A 24,180-nucleotide genomic window follows, 5' to 3' on the forward strand; every position below is an offset into this window, starting at 1 on the left:
GACCATGGTCACACAGGTGCCTGGCCCGTTACCGGTAGTATCAGAGAGTAATCAAAGCTGTGTGCTATAACAAGAAATGCACCTGCCAGGTCTAAAGGGGTTAACCAGAGCTGCTGGGTCTAATTCTATTATTATAGGCCCAGTACAGCTCTGATCAGAATCCCCAGTCATAGGTTTTCTTTCCCCCTGTCTCTTATAGAGGCTTCAGTTACAATAAAATAGAAAATAAAATAGTTACAAGAAAATAAAAACGCACACACACAAAATATGAATAAATATTCATTAAAAATACATTTGTATTTCCCAATTTTAAATAATCCCCTGCTATACTACAAAAACACTGCCATAGTTGCCCCGTTTGCCCGAGACTATACATATTATATATTAGACCCACCAGAACAAAATAGCAAATTCATTAATAATGCTCATTTTGAGTTATTTTGAATATTAAAAAAATATATGTACTATAAAAAACAAAAACAGCCTTTTTCCAATTTTAACACCAAATAAAAATAAAAAAAATCTTTAAACTTTTATTATGTTTTAACTAGCTCTACAAACAATAATATTTAGTTGCTGTAAGTTGTCTGCCATAGACAGATTGATACATTTCCCCCTGTGTTTTTACATAACATACTAAGAAACCATAACTATACAGTCTGAGAGGCTGCATTGTCATCTTCTACACTATAATGTTGTGACAGTAGACTGAGTAATAATCAGCAGTAACTGTGATCCCTGTGGGGAGCCTGTTGTACAGACCTGGAAGCCTACCGCCTGATATGGTGGCCCCTATGAGACAACAGTAAGGCATTTCATTCTCAGCAGGTCACAATGAAATCACACGCCTAAACTGGAGAGAATGATCCCAGGTATTCTATATAATAATTGAAAATATTAGGAGGAGTTACACAATCTGACAATCCTGATGCTGTAGTGTCACTTTAGTGAAAATGGCAAAATGTATCATTCTTTTACAGATCATGTCTACAGTTCACGGATATATATATATTTACCATCAAAATCCATCATCATATACTGTACCTGGGACATATTTTTGTTATCCATGGCCTCCTTCCTTTTAAAATCAATTTTAAAATTATGCTAATAAGCCTGAGGGGCTCTAGAGCGTTACCAGAGACCTTCAGTGCTGCAGCTTAACAGGCTGTTAAATAAGCAGAACATAACACAGAGTGTGCCATGCATATACAAGGAGAAAATAACTAAACTCAGACACAACTGCAAAAAGCTTTATTTAAAATGCTGTATACAAAGTGACAACTTCAATAATCACAACTTTAATTTTTTTTATAAAAATAAATATTTATACAATATAAAACCTTCAATCATTTGCAACAAAAAAGTGCTATAAAAATCTCACATCTCAAAAATGTAATAAAAAATACACAGATTGCATTAAATCACACAGTTTTATGGTTCTACACAAGTTAAAAGGGGGTCTGGTGTTGGCTAAAATTGTAATTCTGCCACTCTGGTTGCACCACTCATCTAGGGGAAGCTGCATAGCCAATCAGTGAGTGAAGCAGGTCACGACTACAGCCACTGACTACAGCCTCTTGTGCTTCCTGTCCTGTGTTGGGAGACGCCTAGGAGGTGGAGTGGCAAGCCAGTTATATTGCATAACCGCTCCCTATCAGACCCCTTTTTAACATAGCCCTGAGAACCCCATTTATAAGTCTCTTCTTAAACCTAAAAGGAAAACTGTGCTAAGCTTTATATAAATTATATTTATCACAAAAGTCCTATAAGACCTTCTCCTGACTTGGTCAACGAGAATCGATCTGCCCATACAAATCATAAAGGATTTTGTTGTATATTAAAATCCTCGAATGGACTGGTTAAAAGCTACAGAAACTTCAATCATTAGGAAATAGAGGCAGCAATCATTTCATATGGCTCTTGCAGAAGTTTTAATATAACAGTTAAAGGTAAAATAATTTAATTTAAAGTGACTTAAAAGTAGAATTTGGCGACCAATCACAAAGCTTCAAACTGCCTTATTGTCACTGATCATAAAATTCTTCACCATTTTGCAGCATCTCTCAACTTCCAGCCATGTCTATAGAAGACTTTAAGTTGGGAAGTAGGTTCCCCTGATTTACGCCTTTAAAGATCCTTTCTTGGCTTGTTCATAGTTGACCTTCACGCAGAAAGTCTCTTCATTTTTGTCTTCTTGGTCATTAATAAATATAAGAATCTCTTCCTGTCCACTGCTCTCACCAGGCGCAAAGCGCAGCCCAATCGTGTAAGTTTCTCCAGCGCCAACCTACGAAAAACAGATCAGACGTGGGAGGTTTAATCTGTGCTGTGGCTTTAAGATAAATCACTGGAATTTATATAATGTTTCCCTGAGTACATTGGAAGCTGAAAATAAACACTGTTAATAGATCATGCGCTCCAGTAAATTATATCCAGGGCACTAGGAAGTATCATCTGTAAGTGTAACCTCTGCCATGTCATGTAGAATGATCCTATTACGCTCGCCCGTGCTACCTTCTAGATTGAGTATTTAATAAAGCATTTAGGGGACACGTGAACTCTTAATATTACAGTAGAGTGCGGCTTTATAATACACATTGATTTACAAGGTGTCGGAGACCTTGATTTAACAAGTTTCAAAGTCACTTCCCGCAAGCGCTCGTCATCCGCGGCCTCAGTGCGCATTTGAATCAGCTGCTTTACAAGTGACGGCGGCGGAGAGTATGGATGACCTGTTGTACCTCGCAATTAGAACGTCTTAATTAGGTAGAGCAGATGGAATATGTAAGCAACAGAGCACAATGGTGAGAGGGGAGAGTCATCTGCCCCGCTCCTGGCAGGTTCAGAGAAACTGCATTCATTCATTAGGACAGAAAAGGCCGATTTGTTGCGCTCATTTGCATATTATATATTAGGCTCTTCATAATGAGTCATGTTTCTCCTTTAAATAAATGAAGGACATTGCAGGGTTATTTCTTTCTTGGTTTTGTGCTGAAAACTTCTATTATTTTGTCTCTTCACAATATATAGATTATGACGGTGCTTTGTGTGAATGAGAAGGCTTGGGGTGGCTGCTTAGATCACTGTCTGTAACTTCGGGTTCTATATAGGGTGACATTCATTAGAAGTGTCTGAGAGCAGCACTCATAGAGTTGCCCATGGCAACCAATCAGAGCTCAGAGCTTTCATTTTCCCACAGTTGTTTATACAATTAAAGCTGTGCTCTGATTGGTTTCCATGGGCACCTAGAACAGTTCTACCTCAGACACTCCTGATAAAGCTCTGTTCGGGTCCTAATGCTGGTAGTAGGCTCTTCATCAGAACCCAGAGCAGACAAATACACAGAACTCATCAAGAGATTATAAGATCATCAAGAGGAACACAAGAGGAGCTATGAGAGATTTTTTGTTCTTTTTCTGCCTGCTCTCCTTTTCATTATTTCATGTCTAGTATAGAGGACTCTATTATTACTTGTTCATTTCATCTGGAGTCTACATTCTAAGGAAGTATATATAATATTTTTGTCTACTCTGGGGTCTATATCATTATATGTATTTGCTATGGAAACATCAAGCACCTTTTGTACAGTTTTAGCGGTTTCTCCCATTACGTCTGGGGTCCATTTTTTATTTTATTGAGCATAATGATGTGTTTTTAAGAGAATTCTAAATAAATAAATCTTATGTTTTATTAAGAAAAAAGGGTCATGGTCCTTGTGTTTTGGTAAAAATTTGATATGGAGAGGGGGCCACCATAGAGTATTTATTAAGAGGACAAGATTAATATTGGTGTATTTTCTATGGAGTCTTTTTATTTCTTCTCTGTGGTCTGCATTAGTATCAATTGTCAAGTCTCTAATTGTTGTTGAGGGTCTGTACAGTGTATTGTCTGGTCTAAAGTCTGTATTATTAATTGGCTGATGTAAGGTCAGCACTATTAATGATTATCTGATCTGGATCTGTATTATTATTCATTGCCTGGTCTGGGGGTCTGTATTATTAATTGTTTTGGAGGTCTGTGTTATAATTAACTGTTCAGTCTGGGGTCTGTGTTATTACTTACTGTCTGGCCTGGGGTCTATATTATTGTAAATATTCACTGTCTGGCCTGGGGTCTGTTTAATAATTGTTTGTCCGTCTAGGAACTGCATTATTATTACTAGTGAGTCCCCTTTGAAGATGAATGGTATGGTAGAGGTTGTGCACACCTGGCCTAGATGTATCCACAATGTCTACACCAGGAATTGTAAAAAGATCGGCCCTACATCAGTGACCATTACCTCAAAGGTGTTCTCCTTGAACTGCAGAAGATCAGATCTGTTGGTATGAAGAGTGTATTTCTTCCTGCTCTGATATGGATTAGTGTAGGTGATCCTTTTGTTACATCCCTTCTCCCCCGCAGACATTGTAATTTCAAAGGCCTACGCAGACATAAGGTAGAGATGTTAAATAACATTTTACTAGTACAATTCTAGACATTGAATCATTTTTAGCTTATATTTCAATGCATATAATATAAGAAATAAAGCAACTTTTCAAACAATCTTCATAAAAGATTTTTTTTAAGAAAAACCAAAATAAAAAGGATCTCCTTTCAGTTATTCTTTATTAATACCACAGTTACCATGGATTATAGCATTCATTGGGAATATCTATCTATCCATCTATCTATGTACATTTACACAAACATACACTGGAGAAAATGGTATTTGATACCATGACAATTTTGCAAGTTTTCCCACCTACAAAGAATGGAGGGATCTGTAATTTTTATTGTAGATACACTTCAACTGTGAGAGACAGAATCTAAAAGAAAAAATCCAGAAAATCACATAATATAATTTTTAAATAATGAATTAGAATTTTATTGCATAAAAAAGTATTTGATACATTTCCTGTATTTCTTGGCCAGGTCTGCACACAATGCAGTAGAGATTTTGGCCCAGTCCTCCGAACAGATATTCTTCAGATCATTCAGGTTTCAATGCTGTCACTGGGCAACATTGAGTTTAAGCTCCCTCTAAAGATTTCTGATTGGGATCAGGTCTAGGGACTGGCAAGATCATCCCAGGACCTTGAAATGCTTCATGAAGAGATGCTCCTTAGTTGCCCTGGCTGTGTGTTTTGGGTCACTGTCATACTGGAAGACCCAACCAAGACCCATCTTTAATTGTATTACTGGGAGGAGGTTTTTGTCCAAAATCTTGATAAACATGGCCCCACCTATCCTCCCTTCAATACGATGCAGTTGTCTTATCCCCTTTGCAGAAAAGCACCCCCAAAGTATGCTGTTGTCTATATCATGTTTCACGTTTGGTGTTCTTAGGGTTGTACTCATCTTTCTTCTTCCTTCAAACCCAACAAGTGGAGTTGATACTAGAAAGTTAATTTTGGTCTCATCTGACCACATGACCTTCTCCCATTCCTGCTCAGTAGGGAACTTTAAACGGGCCTGGACATATGCTTGCATGGGCAGGGGGATCTTGCAAACCCTGCACAATTTTAATCTATGATGGTGTCGTCTGTTGTCAACGGTAATCTTTGAGACTGTGTTTCCGGTTCGCTTCAGGTCATTGACCAGGTCCTCTTGTGTAGTTCTTAGCAGATTCCTGACCTTTCTCAGAATCATCCCCACGAAGGTCAAGAAAAAGAAAAAATGAGGAGCAGCACCGCGTTGGGGAGAGAAAAACTCGTGTGCAGGTCTTCACAACAGGGTCCACATTTACGGAGTGCTGCTTCAGTATTTCTTCATCCCCACGAAGGTGATATCTTGCATGGAGCCCCAGGAAGATTGATAGTCATCTAGTATTTCTTCCATTTTCTAATGTGCCAACAGTAGCTTTCTTCTCACCAAGCTGCTTTCCTATTGTCTTGTAGCCATCCAAGCTTTGTGCAGGTCTATAATTTTGGTCTTTCTCATGGTGGAGAGGTTGGAGTGTGACTGATTGAGTGGGAGAACTGCACATTAGGTGGCTGACTTAATACTTTTTCCCCACTGTACTTACTTCCCCCACTCTATGCATGTATATGTGTGTGTACATGTATATTTACTTATTTGTTAAATGTATAATAGATAGATACAGTAAATATCTGAAAAGTGACTGACTGGAATTACATGTCCAGAGCACAACCCGGTGTGGAGTCCTAGGAAAGTCCAGCCACACTTGTACACTAGTTAATTCCTTACCATTAGGATAGCCGGGCGCCTTATTCAGCTTACAAAGGACTATTAGAAATAAATTAAAGGAGAGCTTTAATATTTTCAGATTGTAATGTTTCATTTCTGCTCCCCCAGGATCTGGCGCTCGACATACTAATTCAAATTGTTTTAACAACGAATAGCCCAGCAAAATTATACATGTCAGCTTGTAATAATCCCTTTCAGAGAATGCTCCGGTCATTTATCATAATGCAAAATAATAGCTGCAAGTTTAAAGGAAAATAGCAGCCAGGAAGATATGTGACGGCAAGAAGCAAGTACATAAGTTAAAGGCTCTTTAATTGAACGGAGGAGGGGTGGGGTATGTTAAAGCGACTGTCTGGTGTTTTGACTGGACAGTAATTATGGACTGCCATGTGGGAAATAAAACCCATTCAGAAAGAAGCTGCAAACTACAAGGAGATAAGTAATCCGGGAAAGGGGGAGGCAGGCACATTGCTGTGAGAACAAAGATGTAACAGAGCTGACAGTGTAAAGGTCTGTCAGTCTCTGTCTGTAAGCCTCTGCCCTACCCATATCTGTCATGCCTCCATGTAATAGGTATCTCATGCATCTCATCTCTCTTTCTATGTGTTAGTACAATGTCAGAAGTAGGATGAGAGTGTATATACACCTGTTCCCTGATAATCTAACCACATTGTCACCCCACAAAACTAGATGGGTTATAATGTGTCTGCTTAGAGAGTCCCCGCCCATACTATGGAATCTTACACTGGACAGCACCTAGTTATAGGCGCTAAAACAGCAATAAAACTGAGTAAAATTGTAAAGCAAGGGGTTAAAATGATCTTTATTATGTAAACATTACCAGACAATTGAGATTTGCTAATTTTCTTTTGTGAGAAAACCCCTTTAAAGAAGTGACAAAGTCAGGAACTGGTTGACAAATTTGTTGCGTGTCTAAGTCTTTCCTCCTGAGAGGTTACTTCATTTCCTACACCACTCCTTTACTGGAGAAAGATTGTAACAATTATTATAAAGGTCCCACATGATATATTTGGGGTTTTCGCCCACTTTTCTGAACTGGAGTAGTGTAAAAATTATAAATTGTAATAGTTGTAACATTTTTCTATTGTACTAGAACTAGATATCACTTTTGAAATATTTTTTCCTCAATGGTAAAGACATTATATATACAAGATAGGATTATTAAGAATGTATCAGATGCATTGAATGATCCCTACAACCAGCCATGGTTTAAATACTCAGATGGTGCCAATGAAAATGAATGGGCTGCATGGAACAAGTGAACAAGTTTATGTTAACAACTTCTGCAACTTTTTAACACAATCCATAAGAGGGTAGTAAAGACGGAATTAAATCTCGATGATGGATGGAGCCCGGAGTGATTTATTTCAGAGCTGAGATAGGTCACAGATGCACTATAACTTCATAGACAATTATGTGCTAGTAAATTAGAAATGCTGCTCAGCTGCCAAGCAGCTACACTCATCCTCTTATACTTAATTGTACAGGGTTTATATATCAGCACAGTTCAGTTGTTAAAAGAAAACATTTTAGCTGCCATATATTGTCTCTGTTTAGATAATGTTGGCTTTGCCACATGAGTAGCTGTCAGGGGGTTGGTATGTGAGATGCCTATTGCAGGAACGGAGAGATGGAGCGTAACAAACCAATTGTATTTTCACTTTTCGAGGGTCATGTAGTGTGTTTTTAGGCTTATATGCTACAAAATAGTTACTGCATGCAAGGAGTATTCCATTAAAGCATAGATAACCTTTACAGATGATAATGCTTCTCTTCATTTTTATGCTCCTTCTTACTCTTGCAGTGAGCAGTGTATCTGACAGCCCCTTGAAGTCTGTCCACTTCAAACAGATATGGAAAGTGTTAGTTATTAGCCTCCCTACCTAGAGAGCATTTCCCTTGATTATTTCCCTTGATTAGACTTGGGACTGTCTGTAGTGAGTTAATTCATTAGACACTTTATCAATTTCCTTTAACTCTCAGCTGTCAGTGGATGCTTAAAGGGGTTTGCCCATGAAAGAAGGTTCTCAATACCCTAGTGATGTTTACACAATAAAGATTATTTTTAACCCCATACTTTTACTCACTTTTATTGCTGTTTTGGCACCTAATGATGCTGATTGTAGGATTCAATAGTGTGAGCAGGGACTCCCTAACTAAACACTTCATGATTCCTCTGTGCTATGAGATGATGTGTGCTAACAATGTGCTTAGATTATCAGCGTACAGGTTTACATACATTTTCATTTATCTTTTGAACACTCTACTAGTATCTGACATATAAAAACTTAGATGAGACATATCAGAGTTGGATATAAAACACAATGACAATCTCAGCTCTGCTAACTCACGTATAACACACACAGAGTCAGCCTGCTATCTCTCCCTCCTTGATAAAGACCTTATCTGTCTGTAGCTTGTAGCGCAAGTCTCTGCACAATGCTTCTTGTTGACAGGACGTACCTGTGTCAGAGCTGGTATTGCAATGCAGGGGGTAGAGGCAAGAGGCAGAGAGCACTGCAATGTGCACAAAAGAGAAGCTATTCATGAGAAGAATCTAACCACAGTCACAAGATTTATAGTCATATCTAGCGACAACCAATTTGTAAACACCAGGGCTGATAGAGACAGGTTGGAATTATATCTGTAAAATGCTGTACAAATGTTTTGTTAATAACAGTCAATTATAGAATGTGTTATTTTGTTATTCTGAGTATACTTAAGAGACTTGTCTTCATGGGAATACCCCTTTAAATAAGGAAGAAGGCCCTAGGACGCAGCACACCATACATATACCAGGAGACTGGAGTACAGTTTAAAAAATGTAACCATCATTTCAGATAATTCAGTAACGGCTTTTCCTCAGCATTGTCAAGGCTGATCCATCTACCAGGCTACACAGTTTGTCTATACAGCTCTGAGCAGTGAGTGTTAACCCTTTCTGCTCTCTCCTTGGATATAGTATAGTATAAGCATGGTTTTCAAACATCAAGTTGAAAAGTGTAAGGGGTAATCCAAACTGCTTACGGTAGTGTAAGCAAATGCAGGGAGATTAGATGTAAATCATAATTAGCTTCAAAGAAACAGATCAGGCTGGAATACAAATCTGTACAGGAGGGAGCTTTGCAGTTTGTTTCCCAACAACTAACTCCCCCTCAAACACACAATATGAAAACTGGTGCTTACACTTTAACTATGATCAAGAATGTTTCTGGCGTGCCACATTTCTTTAGCCCTAAACACTTGTCCAAATGTAGTAACTATGGTGTAGAAGTGAAAAGGACTAAAACAAAAAAAGAACTAAAAAAAGTCCTTAGTGCAGAGAAGAACTAAAAAAAGCCTGTAGGGCAGAAATGCAGATAACAGCCCCTGTCATGCAGATTTGGCTTTTTTTGTAGTAGGGCTATAGGGCCATGATCATGCAACGAAGACTGACCGGCCTTAGGCTGGCCATAAACATTTAACAGAATTATAGAACCTGGAAGAAGAACTTTTAAATGCCTGATAATAGTTTTCCCTAGTGGGGGGTCAGGATGTCCACCCACAAATTAGAAAAAAGGCAAATATTAGACAATTGTGAGACATTTTAAAAAAGGAAATCTGACTCCAATGATACCTCCCCCCATAGATCCTACAATATAAGACCATAATGCCTGAAAATGGGTGAAAAGAAATAAGTAAGAATCCGTCCGTCCATAACATGAATAGATTTGGATGGTCATGGAGAATTGGAGACAAAGCCACTGAAGACAGAGCACTGAAGACCCATTCAGAAGAGAGAAAGGTCTCAAGAATTGGTCATGAAGTCATCCAAACCAAAAGTAAAAACAACATTTAATAGCGTGTGTTTGTATCTTACCTTGGAAATGATTGGGTTACGGCTTAAAGCACAAACCAGCCAGGATGCTACCAGCTGATGTTGATCAACGTCAACCAGATTGAGATAGATGAATTTGCTGCCAGCCTTAAGGGGACGCACAGAAATGTGAAGATCCTGGATTCCATTTGGAGGAAGAACAAACACACTCTCCGGGTCAATCTACACATTGAACAAAAGACAATGGATTATAACAATGTTTCCAATGCAGATCGTGATAACTATTTGGATTAACAACATTACTTCACCGTATAATATTATTACACTATATTACAGTGTTGTGATCAGCTCCTATCAGCGTCAATAAGTGCAAGTAAAGCTAATGTGTATAAGCTACTATCCCAGAGCTCAAAGAGTCTAATCTTTACAGCAGGAAATAGACACGAGAAATGTGGATGGTTCTGCCAAAATCATGTACAGCTTTGGACTCCTGTGAGTTATGAGACCAGATATATCTAACACAGCATAAAGATACCTCAAATGATAAGGAAAAAATAGATTGTGTGTTATATATAAAGGCCATTAACCTTAATAGAAAATGTGAAAACATATGTGCTTTAAGTTACAGAAATGATATTTGGATTCTCTTTCCTTCAAAGTCTCCATGAACACACTTCTTGCTCCATTTATCCACATGATACTGTAGAAATACCTAGATTTAAAGGGGTTTTCCTACTACTCTATGTGATGTGTACACTATACCATCATTCGCAAAGAAGAGAAAGGGGCAGTGGTCAAGCCAACTACTGTTTTATCCACACAAAAACTTGGAACCCCTGTACTCTTCGTCACTCTTCGTACTCATCTCCAATGACCAGACACTTAAATATAGATAAATATGGATTATACCAATCGTTTTGTTCTGGGGGGATAATCTGCTACCAATACTAATGCACTTTTAGCAGTTTGTAAATGCGTATGTGATTGTGTAGTGTTGTGTGATATGTGTATTACGGAGAGAAAGATGGTGGTTAACCAAATGTATGGGTTGTCCACTTACACTAAACTTTAACAAGGCCAGTATTAGACCCTAAAAGGGTCACACTTATTATACTTCTGGGGGTATCAGACGAAGGCTAGCGCCGAAACGCGCATCGGGGAATCTACTCATGGCAGACGGGAGACACAATACAATTACGGGTAAGCTAATATTGCATCATTTGTACATGCACTGAGCACTTTAGGCATTCAAAAAGGATGTAATGGCACTCTAGGCCAATACTATTAGCATTTGGTGCACTTTCTTGCTAAACTTTTTGTATTAATTGAACTATGATTGCCCATGAATTATGCAATATAACCTTAGACTATTGAATATTTTGACTCTCCCTGTCATTTATGTTTTTAATGTTCCTGTGTGATATCCTCACTAACCGTTTGTGTCGTCCCCCCCCCCCCTGTTGAATTTGTGATTTTATTTGGATTTATCATGTAATAAAGACTTCATATATTTTTGGCTAAATAGGCTTAGTGTTATGCTTGTAGGTGTATTACACCATCTACCATAGCAGATTCTTCAGTAGAATTTATTATAGGCAGTTGTGGTCAAAGAAGCCTACATCGCAAATCTACCTGGTATCTTCCTCCAGTTTATTTAACTTTTATTTATGGCCCTAGTTATGGGTGTGGAGCTTAATACAGTAACAGTACAGCCACAAGAACCCACCGTACTGGTTCCTCAGGACATTGACTGTATAATACTTTTCGATCTATGGAAAGCAATTTTAAACTATGGAGGGCATAACCATAAAACACATCATGTAGAAAAGAAAATCAAAATTGATAGGATAATAAATTATCATAATAAATGAACAATACAGGCGGTCCCCTACTTAAGGACACCCGACTTACAAATCTAATTGTAGATTTTTGTCTGGATCTACAATTATAAAATATACAGTTTCGACTTACATACAAATTCAACATAAGAACAAACCTACAGAACCTATCTTGTATGTACCCGGGGACTGCCTGTATTGCTGCTGCCTACTAGGGCCATGGATGATGTTCCAGGTTTCAGGGCAATTTTTATCTCAGCAGCAGAGACCTTATATTACGCCTCCCTTAGTCACCATGAATGTCAATCATCAGAGCCTCCTAATCTACAGCGCAATTAAATTACGAGGCAACTGAAGCAAAAGAAGCAGGATACGTATAAGGTGGTCGGGCGTAATGATTAAAACAGCCGTGTCAACTTATCTACAGCCTGCAGATAAAATAATCGCAGTTTCCTAAGCTGCCTATTGACTTGGGAAGTCGTTGCCCAACAGTTATCCGCCACAACAACCCTATTAACATTTAGCTCAGCCGAATGAGCATGATATTTTAATAAAAGAGGTGATCAGTGGTAGTCTGACTCCTCCAGAGCTGCTTATCTACATGAAAGGAAAGGAATTTTTCATTATAAAACTTGCTTCCCCTAATATTAAATGTGTCTAACTGGTTCCACTGATGTCACTATGTAAGTAATTCATCAGCACGTATATTAGATCTATAGCCAGGATAGTATAGAAAACTGCAAGTCACATTTGTATGTACACCGCATCTCATGCTTATCTCCTTATTTTCTCTGTACAATGACTTCTATATAGATAACACCACTGACCCATCACTACTGACAATAGATGATGTCACAGCTAATCCCCCCCCCCTCCCTGTACAATGTAATATATAGATAACACTGACCCATCGTTACATCACTACTGACAATAGATGATGTCACAGCTTACCTCCTCCCCCTCCCTGTACAATGACCCCTATATAGATAACACTGACCCATCATTACATCACTACTGGCAATAGATGATGTCACAGCTTATCTCCTCCTACTCTCTGTACAATGACCTCTATATAGATAACACTGACCCATCATTACATCACTACTGACAATAGATGATGTCACAGCTTATCTCCTCCTACTCTCTGTACAATGACCTCTATATAGATAACACTGACACATCATTACATCACTACTGACAATAGATGATGTCACAGCTTATCTCCTCCCCCTCCCTGTACAATGACCTCTATATAGATACCACTGACCCATCATTACATCACTACTGACAATAGATGATGTCACAGCTTATTTCCTCCCCCTACCTGTACAATGACCTCTATATAGATAACACTGACCCCTCATTACATCACTACTGACAATAGATGATGTCACAGCTTATCTCTTCCCATCCCTGTACAATGACCTCCATATAGGTAACAGCCATCTCTACAGCGATCTAGAACTGTGAGGGTGCTCCAAAGCATACCACTGAATAATGTTAATAGAACAGAGACAAGATGGCCCTGTAAATAAAAGCAAATTGTAGAAATTTAGATGATCATTTAGGAACTGACCTTTACTTCTTGTGGGTGGGAAGTATAAGCTCTTACTTTCCGGACCACCTGTGTTCCTCGTAGAACCAGGGACATTTGGGTCGGCTGACCAGTTGTACAGCTGACATCCACTCTTTTCAGGGAATGGACGTAGATCTGCCAGATCTGAATAGGAACAGCCAGCCAACGATCCCTGTAAAACAGTCAAATACATTTTGCTACATCATAATGCAATACATTTGACTTGCTGGATATTAAAATGGCAATTTAATACAAGCTAGCTGCCACTGTTCATGCCCTTTCTCCAATTTGTTAGAAATGTACAGATGAATAGGTTTTCATTCCATCAGATCTATTATATCACTGCCCTTTTATAGGTCCCAAGACTACAGCTACAATACTACAAGCAAAATGTACACAATGCAACAACTATTACACTTTTATAGACTTTTAAAGGGAACCCATCACCACATTTGCACATATACAGCCAGTGACAGGTTCCTATAGAGCTCTAATAACTGACTCCCTGACACCGACACCTGTCTTTTAGCTAAAAATTGTTTTGCTTACATCCACATAAAATACCTTTTATCTTATATTAACTGGCATTACCTGTGTCCTGCTCAGTCAACCCCTCCCATCTACTCCTCTCCATGCCTTATGCCTATTTACTGGTCACAGCTCATGTCATGTGACCAGAGTGACATCATCTCAGGTTCTTTAGCCTCTTAACAATAGAAAACTGTACCCCATGCATGTAACTAACCACATGACGTCACAGCAGCCTCCATGGACTTCTACTCCTCTCCATCCTCCATGGAGGCTGCTGGGATTTCATGTAATCACATACATGGTGTACAGTTTGATATTGTTAGGAGGCTACAGGACCTGCAATCATGTCACTCTGGTCACATGACATGAATGTAACACAAGGCACTGTGTAAAAAGATTGACACAGTATGTCTCATCTGCACATACAGCTTTATATGTCTGTAGTTGAATACTAGCAGACAGTCCCTAAGTACAAGGAGGCAGGGCAGTGATTTGAAGAGACACAGATCTGTCAGTCAGAATAATGGGGTGTGGCTCACTGGCCTCTGAAAGTATTGCCAATGTCAATGTTGGCTGCTCCTGATGTTCAGGGTGCTTTTTCCAGTGATGTCATGGACAGCAACATCACTGTGTCCTCTGTGATTAGTGGAGGCCGGGGGTGGGATGCAATACTGTTGCATCCCCTCTCCATTGCCTCCAATGAATACGTTCATCTGCCAGTATTTGTCTATGTATGTGTTCAGCGTATAAGTTGGGAGCATTTCTGGCGTATACAAAAGACGTGACGTGAACCTAGCCCTATGCTGATATCTTTTAAAGAATCTGAATAAATAATGACATGTAAATATAAAGGGAATAATATAACAAAAGTGTCTGTTAATAACCCCTCAGACCATCTCTGTAAGAGCATCTTAGCTTTTCCATCAGGATACTAGTAATATATGTAAGGCGTAGTATATAACTCTTCTGGACTGACGAAATTAAACAATTAATGATATAACCCTGGCTGTTTATCTCCGGGAGTAACAGTGACGGAGCCATAAAGTAAGGGGCTTGCCTGCGACGGTTTTATTGGTTGTTTTATAAATATGTTTGAGGCTGAATTTGTGCAGCAATAAAATGTGATTCAGCGGTAACAAGAGGATAGAGAGCACATTACTTCCAGCAGACTTCAGCCGCCGGCTTTATTAACCTCACTGTGAATGCACTAAGCTGAGGAAATACCAGGGGCCCCATCTTCAAACATGGCTACCCCATGGCTGCTCTCTATAAAAGGAGGGGTTTTATCTCACTTTAAAAAATGATTGTAAGTGGTTACAAATATAAATTATAAAGACTGTGGTTGCCATTACTATAATTGATTTTTTTTGCAGATCTCTTATCATTATAGAAGAATATTTTGATTGTTCATCCTTTAGAGGACAGAAAAAGTTCTTTATTATTAAGTTACAAAAGACTTTAGCGGATAAAGGTATTGTAAATCATTACATTCACTGATTACGTATATTACTTTTTTAACTCAACTCCATTTTGAAGATCTCTGCTGGCTCATGGCATTATATACAGATGAGGGATCGATGAAGAAGTAGTGTAAAAAAAAAGCTCAAAAGCTGTGTCTACTACCTGATCCACTGGACTCGTACACCTACGTGCGGAGTCCTATGGAGCAATATGTACAGTACACTAATGCTATCATATCCATAGTGAGCTTTTCTCAATACAAAATGTTCATGCAAAATCCATGTTTATTTTGCACCCCACTGATATCCTTGATAATATATGTCTATATTGAAACACTATTGCTACTTTGACTTTAAATATCTGCGCTATAAAAAAAAGTGACATCACTTGCATGTCCCACGTAGACATTAACCTTTAAGTCCATATATAGAGATCTCACTCTAATATAGATCATATGAATATACCCTTCAAAGGCTTACATACACTGTTAAACTGTAGACGTGCACAGTTGGGACGGACATGTAGAATTAGCTATGAGTAAAATGTGTAACTATATCTTACAGTATCTTAGGAAAGGAAGTCTTTTATTTAGTCCAACTGCTAGCAATACAGTGGGAGGACTGGAGATACTTAAAAGGAACCTGCCATCAGGATTTCACCAATAAACCTAATGACAAGTTTTCTCACCATTTTCCATTCAGTTTTCATTGTGCGCCCGATATCCTGCATGAGTCATTTTCCCGATCAGGTCCGACGGAGTTCACCTTCTTCCCGGTGTATGTAAGTGCTTGATCTTGCGACACAATTTGAAAGTTAAATCCCGCGCTCAGTCCGAATCAGTCGGACCGTCCGACGGCACACCCCCTGATTTCTGTCGCAGGAAAGCCAGCGCAGCTGTGACACAATCCCATCGCGTGCAACACAATCCCCAGTTAAATACCTGTCCCAGCAGTGCAAATCCCATATGGGCACGGACCAATGACTACTGAAGAGCATTTCCTGAAGTAGTGGGGAATGACCAAGCTGAAGAAGACATTGGAGAAAAGAAAACACGCCCGCTGACCTCCAGCTCCTTTTTTATTAATTGATTTAATAAGATAGAAGCTATCGATTTTTAAGATACAAATTGAATGGAGAAGACTTCTGTGGGAGCCAATTTTAATGGTGAAAACCTGATGACAGGTTCTCTTTAAAAAAAAAATTGTTCTACGAAAGAACCGTGTCCTGTTCTTTTGGACTATCGGATATAGTCAAGTACTGATACACAGCAGGGGTTCCATGTGCCCTATAGAGATACTCGGGAACACCCCTTTAAATATCTTCTTAAAATCCATTTAAATCTCACAAAAATGCCAGAAATGTACAACGCTGTAGATTCATAAGCAATGTAACTTACGTATAAAGCACAATAAAGAATCTTTTAATCTGTGGACTGGGTCCTCCAGCAACCTTAAGGAACACATCTTGAGGTTCTCCATGACCCTAGAGGAAGCAGGGAAACATTAATTTTGGTAAGTAAATAAGCAAATGCTGCTGTATCCAGAAGAACAGACAATAGTGATGGATTTAGTGCACTGGTATAAGGACATGCCATAAAAGAGATTGTTAAAAGTGAGTGACATAAAACGTGGTTGTCATCAGAGCCGCCACATGGGTTGTCACTCAATTTTACCAGCCTATTGAGACAGTAATTCATTTCCATCTACAATGTTAGGGTAAAACTAAGCCAGCATTTAGAATAACTATTTTATAAATTCTGTGACCTAATGTAAAAGATTCAAACTTAGGGGGAAATTTCTCATTGACATGTGCACGGCGTATGATAAAGGCCCTGCGCAGCCGCCATGGCAGATATGTCATGAGGCTCCGACCTCTTGATGTATCTGCTGTTGCGGATACATTTCCAGGCGATTTTGGAATTGTAAAAAAAGCTGGGAAATGCGGACATTTTTTTTTTCAATACTGAAAGTTTTGAGGTTATGGATAGGATGTTGGTGCATGTCTGGAGCACCCCACACTGGCCCAATCTGCCGCCGGACACACCCCCTATAAACCAACATGGCGTGGAGGTGGCGCAGTTGTTGCAAAAATAGCAAATGCTTTGTGCAAGAAATTGTGATAATTTCAGTGCTTCTACACCAGTTTAATGTGTAGAAGCATTGATAAATCTCCCCTTTATTACACTAAGGCCTGTCCCAATTACACAGAGATTTGATTGATGTGTGTACAGTGGGGCTACTGAGGTGTATTTGCATTTGTTTTATTCTATAGAAATCCTCCTAAGCTCCTGATATACCGTCATTTCCTTCAGAGGCCATAGGTATCTCCCCTTACCCGCCCATGACCTCACCGGACTCTCTTTCTTCAGGTCATGTAATCCAGTATCATCATGACCCCTGTACGCGTAGAGAATGAATATTACATGCAGTTATTGTGTCTGTATGACTGTAGATAAGCCTTTGTATCTTTTGATGTCTATTTTGCCGTCTACTTGTTACTATTGTAATGCAGTGTCATTTTACGTGCAGCGACACAAAAACTCATTTAGTAATATTTTGCATAATGCATGTGACGGCTCAAAAATCTCGTAAATCTGTGGCCAATAAAAGGAGAAGCCGCCTAGAAGCTAGGGTGTCGTCCGCGGGCTGACTATGATGCTGATTGGAAGTGTAGTTAGAAGATTAGGAGCAGGCTGGAAGATAAAACGCTGTAATTATTCCAGGTGCCACAATACATTTTGTCAGCCACCAACCTCACAAGACAAGTGAGTAAGTGACTAGGAAAGCTAATTCCACAAAGCCTTGTAATGCGGATTTAAAAATGGACAAAAATGACATTCATTCTGCCCATTGTTGCAAAACAGCTACCAGTGTGTAATCATATACCCCCTGTACAGAAATTTAGACCAGAATTTATGATCGCCATAGTGATAAAGAACAACTCTGAGAAATATTCTTAGTCCCCCAAATCAGCCATCTGACCCATTTGTAATAGTTCATTCATTGGAGGTCTGCCCACCTAATATATAAGGATGTGTGTGTGTGTGTGTGTGTGTGTGTGTACGTATATACTCGTGTATAAGCCGAGTTTTTCAGCACAAAAAATGTGCTGGAAAACCTCACCTCGGCTTATACACGAATCAATGATTTAAAAAAAAAAATAATACTCACCCTCCGGTGTCCCCGATGTTCCTCGTGGCTCCCGATCCCTGTCGCGGCTCCCGGCAGCTGCCCGTGTCTCCTCTTCTGTCTTCTATCTTCTCTAGCCGGCAGAGTCGCGTCCATGCGATCTCCCGGCTGTCGCACACTAAGATGCGGTGCTGTCGCCGCTGATGATGTCATCACAGTGTGCGACGGCCGGCAAGAGAAGATAGAAGACAGAAGAGTGAAGAAGCCGCCGGGAGCCGCGATGGGGAGCAGGAGCCACCGGGAGGCGCAATGAACATCAGGGACACCGGAGGGTGAGTATTAAGTTTATTTTTTTAATCTGTATGCTACACGGGGGCAGGCTGTATTCTACACGGGGGCAGGCTGTATTCTACACGGGGGCAGGCTGTATTCTACACGGGGGCAGGCTGTATTCTATGTGGGGGCAGGCTGTATTCTACGTGGGGGCAGGCTGTATTCTACATGGGGGCAGGCTGTATACTACATGGGGGCAGGCTGTATACTACATGGGGGCAGGCTGTATACTACATGGGGGTAGGCTGTATACTACATGGGGACAGGCTGTATACTACATGGGGGCAGGCTGTATACTACAGGGGGCAGGCTGGCTGTATCCTACATGGGGATAGGCTGTATACTGCAAGGGGCAGGCTGTATACTACATGGGGGCAGGCTGTATACTACATGGGGGCAGGCTGTATACTACATGGGGGCAGACTGTATACTACATGGGGACAGGCTGTATACTACATGGGGACAGGCTGTATACTACATGGAGGCAGGCTGTATGCTACGTGGGGCTGGCTGTATACTACACGGGGGCTGGCTGGCTGTATACTACATCCTCGGCTTATACTTGAGTCCCAGTTTTCTGTGGTAAAATTAGGTGTCTCGGCTTATACTGGAGTCGGCTTATACTCGAGTATATATACGGTATGTGTGTGTCCGCTAAAGGAATCTGCACTGTCGCATTTACAATCACCAAATTTTGCACAGCTGCTCTCTGTGACTCAGAGAACGAGCCATAGACTTTGTTTTGAACTGAAATTTTAACCCCACAATTTCCAAAATCCACTTATTAACCACTACATACAGGAGCCATTGTCTGCTGGCTGCTTTGGCCGATATAAACCAATCACAGCGTAGCTTCTAATTTTCAGTACAATATACAATCTGAGGCTACATTCACACACATGTATGGGGGACTTATATACGGCCGACGTATATACGGCCCCCATACACTTCTATGGGCTTTCAACCGTACCTGTACCGTACATGTCTTATCTTTCTACGTGAGACGGCGCTTTGCACTGTATACGCCTACTGAGAGGAGCGGGAGTGAGCAGCGCTCATCTCCTGCTTCTCTCCGCAGCGTCGATGTATGCCAGCCGTACTACAGTACGGCGGGCATACATCGTCTGAATGTACCCTTAGGGGGAGATTTATCATTAGGTAGGATTTTGAGCAGTTGTCTATGTGTTAGACTGGCAGGTTTCCAACAGTCGGATTTATAGTCTGGTGTATGTGCAGTGTTACATGCCTTCCTATATGAGTATCAGCTTTGTTTGCTCTTTGCCAATAGACTGCACCAGTCCCACGCATGTTTAACATCTGCTCAGTTTCTGCGTTTTTGCAATGTTTTTGCAAAGGAAATTCTCAGATACCTCAAACATAAAATTGAGCAAAAAATTGTGCAAGTCTGAGATAAATCTTCCCCCTGTAGTATGAATGGACCCACATACACCACCTCCTATGTGGTATAGTTTTGCGAATAAATTTGCATTCTTTTGAAAATTCTCAGTTGATAAATGTGGTGTTGCGCACTCTGTGCTGTATTTTTTCCGCCACTGCGTGTCTTTAGACTTGCTTTTTGTTCTCACTAAAAAACACAGCAAAAACGATGTTCAAGAAAAATTTTTGCGACAATTATACGCCAAGAAGCTACATAGGACTAATGATAAATCTCCCCCTAAATGTCATTTTCTCACTAAATGAGTCACATTAAGGAACCAGTCCATGACACTTTCGGACGGCTGTCATCATTCCCAGGTTACACACCCCTCCATCCCAATCCCTGACAAAGACTCGTCATGTTTACTTGACCTTCCTACTGTAATAAAAATAAGGGTAAGAAGTCTCTTCCCCCCACAAATATCAACACATCCCTTCTAGAAGTCTCTTCATCTTGTCTGTTCCAATGACTACATCGGGGGCTCACCTGCTCTACACTATGATAATGTATTACAATTATGTATATTCTGATACAAGAACATATAAGCACTTACCAATTTCTTGGTATCACAGATAATATTGGGATCACTGCACCGCACATAGAGATCTGGTTCCCCTCCAGGCATTCCAACGGGTGCACCTAGGAGAAATAAGGGAGAAATATTGATTCAGATTAAAGATGTGTGTAGAAGTCATTAATGGTCCGGGCATAGTCTTCTCATCATTACCTGGAAGTGTGTACCATGGAGGTAAGCGGATAGACTTCTTCAAGAACGTCAGTTCTGGGTGATAAAATCGAAATGTTTGGTCAACAACGTGTGGTTGAGGTTCTACACTCACTTGAAGAATGGCAATCGGTCTTCCATCTGATGCCTTAAAGGAAACCTGTTATAAATAACAATATTAAATGATGTCATTATACCTTTAAAAGATGTAGCGAATACATGTAAAGTGGCAAAAACAGCCATATCTAGAAAGTGGAAATCCGACACCTCCCCTACAGTAGGTGAGTGGTTAGCGGAGGTGGACCTTCAGGGACTGGACAAGGTACTCTAGTACATGGCTTCACTGGCAGGCTTTTCTGTCATCACCCGCATACCGTGCCTTGCAGGACTGAGCTGTTGGGATGGTGGACTTCCTAATATGAGATTCGCCGCCTAGGTAATTCCCCCAACTGCCCTCCCAACACCTTCCCCCTTACTCTTTCCTACTATTTCTTTCCTGCTTTTCTTCTTCTGCATTTTCTTTACCTTTCCGTTCTCCCCCTAAGCTTATGTGCATACCTCCCAACTTTTGGGCTAGCACCCCTCCCTTTTTTTCTATACCACGGACATTGTCTAACTCATTGCCCCACCCGCAAACATATTATAATATTGTTCTTAATGGTCCACACATAGAATAATGCCCCTTCCTGTGGCCAACCACCTACGGACCCAAATAATATTCCCTAATGCAACTCAGAAACCCTACTTTAATTTACTTTCCCCTTCACTTGTATACATAATACTTTCCCCTCCTCATATTGTGGCCCTCTCTTCCTCCCCATCCTATTGTGGCCCCCTGCCCTCCATTCCTTTCATACTGTGGCCTCCAGTCATCCCATATATTGTTCTCCTGTCCTACTTTTTTCCCACATATAATGGACTTCTGTCCTCCTGTCATATTGCAGCCTCATGTTCTCTGTCCTCTATCATATTGTAGCCTTCTGTCTTCCATCCTCCTCATATAGTGGCCTCCTGTCCTCCATCCTCCTCACATACTGGCCTTCTGTCCTCCATCCTCCTCATATAGTGGTCTTCTGTCCTCCATCCTCCTCATATAGTGGCCTTCTGTCCGCCTCCATCCTCCCTCACATTGTGGCCTCCCTCCTTCCTCATATTGTGGCCCTTGTCCTTCATCCTCTCTCATATTGTGGCCTCCTGTCCTACATCCCCCTCATATAGTGACCTCCTGTCCTCTACCATCCTCCCTCATATTGTGGCTTCCCCTTTTCGGCTGGCCCCGGCCCTTCACCCTCATTATCTCTGAGCCCCAGTGAGAGGTGGAAGAGGGATGAGGCAGTAGGCGCTGGTCCTGCTTCCTGGTCTCGGACCTGCACCGCAGAGACAAGGAGGCGAGGCATTGCGGGACAGCACGGGACATTCTCTCTACCGCCTGGGACGGCGGGACAGTGCCCAAAAAACTGGGACAGTCCCGCTGAATGCGGGACAGTTTGGAGCTATGTATGTGGGTTTAAATGTGATGCCTTCTTGTTTTTTATTTGGCATCGTTTTGTTGCTCCAACCTGAACTTGTTTTTTGTAATGTATAACAGTACTAGTATGGCTACTTGCTTCTATTTCCTAACACCATATTTACTGTGTATAATAAATGCTATTGAATGATAAAGATATAGAGAAATGGCAGACAACAATTGTGTCTGGCATATCTTACCTTAATCCTTTTAGAAGACATGGTGTTTGGCTTGTACTGGGATGAGTCTTTTGATAAACTGGTGGCGTCTGGACTCTGCATACAGGAGGAAACATGTATAACATTTATGACCCAGCCGATTTTTCTCATTTTATACATATGTCCAGTTTGTAACACAGTTCACTTATATTTGTGACTTGTCACTGGGTTTGTCACAGGAACATTTAGCATGAGGTACCCTACTGGGAGTTCCCTCTTGGAGGTCTACAAGAGGGATGTGTGCCTAAAGGAACCCTCTAGTTTATCCTTAGGGAAAACAGAGCTAGATGCCTCACTTGGTTGGCAAGTGGAAGATGGAAACTCGAGGAAGCTATTGATTTCCGTCCCTTTAGGGTTTTCTGGGGGTTTTGGAGAGATCGTGTAACAGGCTACATGTCTTCATAGAGCTATTCCTTGAGAATAAGCTGATCGCAATGTTTCTCCAGGTCGGACACCAATAGATCAGATAATGTAGTGGGGATCCAGTATAGGGGACTCTAACCAGATTTCCTTATTAGGTTATGAGAAAGTATGTTTTCTAAACTGGACAACCCCTTTTATCGGATGTAGTTCTATAAAATATGTATAAGCTGTGCTAGAAACTCACCTGCAACAAAGACATATAATCCATGCAAAAAGCCTGATATCTGAATGGAATATAAACCGTCTCCTTGGGTCGGAGGTAAAGCTGGGGGGTATCACTTTGCTGCTGAACATGAAACATGTTTTCTTCTATGGGGGTTGTTGTGTTTGTCAGCTCTTTAAAATGTCTCCACTCCTGTGTATCCACGATAACTCTGAAAAGTTATAGAGAAAGCATCAGCTCTACTGTCTGCATGTTAAGTAAAGGACAATCATGACAAAACACAGATCTGCTACATAGAAACTGAGCTTCTGCTCAGGATGCTAAACACAGTTCCCTCAGAGACAGAAAGGACATAAGATCATACAAGTCTGTACATGGGTTAGCACTGTACTGGAAGTGACACAAGAAGAACATTTACAGTGGGTACGGAAAGTATTAAGACCGGTTTAAATTTTTTAACTTTCTTTCATTGCAGCAAATTGAAAAGACCAAAAAAGTTCCTTTTTTTTGCTTATTAATGTACACTCTGCACCCAATCTTGATAAAAAGAACTGAAATGCAGATATTTCTGCTAATTTATTAAACAAGTGAAATATCACACGGACATAAGTATTCAGGCCCTTTGCTCAGTACTAAGTAGAAGCAGGTTTGAGCTAGAACATCCATGACTCTTCTTGGGAATGATGCAACAAGTTTTTCACACCTGGATTTGGGGATCCTCTGCCTCTTCCTTGCAGATTCCCTCCAGTTCCCTCAGTTTGGATGGTGAATGTTGGTGGAAGCCATTTTCAAGTCTTTCCATAGATGCTCAATTTG

At 40.4% G+C, this 24,180-nt stretch overlaps 1 protein-coding gene across 4 annotated transcripts in view; it reads right to left on the minus strand.

Moving 5' to 3' along the window:
• Nucleotides 1-1,943: 1,943 nt before the first annotated feature.
• Nucleotides 1,944-24,180, minus strand: part of NPHP4 (nephrocystin 4) — a 175,953-nt gene continuing 153,716 nt past the window's right edge. For all 4 annotated transcript variants that reach the window (XM_072156210.1, XM_072156209.1, XM_072156212.1 and 1 more), the window contains exons 22-30: nt 23,386-23,575; nt 22,761-22,835; nt 21,057-21,213; nt 20,883-20,968; nt 16,827-16,912; nt 13,439-13,610; nt 10,067-10,246; nt 4,280-4,420; nt 1,944-2,287 (exon numbers count right to left, since the gene is read on the minus strand). In XM_072156210.1, coding sequence (XP_072012311.1) covers nt 2,120-2,287; nt 4,280-4,420; nt 10,067-10,246; nt 13,439-13,610; nt 16,827-16,912; nt 20,883-20,968; nt 21,057-21,213; nt 22,761-22,835; nt 23,386-23,575 — 1,255 coding nt within the window. In that variant the 3' untranslated portion in view covers nt 1,944-2,119. The remainder of the gene's footprint in view (nt 2,288-4,279; nt 4,421-10,066; nt 10,247-13,438; nt 13,611-16,826; nt 16,913-20,882; nt 20,969-21,056; nt 21,214-22,760; nt 22,836-23,385; nt 23,576-24,180) is intronic.

Source organism: Engystomops pustulosus, chromosome 6 (genome assembly GCF_040894005.1).
Source record: "Engystomops pustulosus chromosome 6, aEngPut4.maternal, whole genome shotgun sequence".
Lineage (NCBI taxonomy): Eukaryota > Metazoa > Chordata > Amphibia > Anura > Leptodactylidae > Engystomops > Engystomops pustulosus.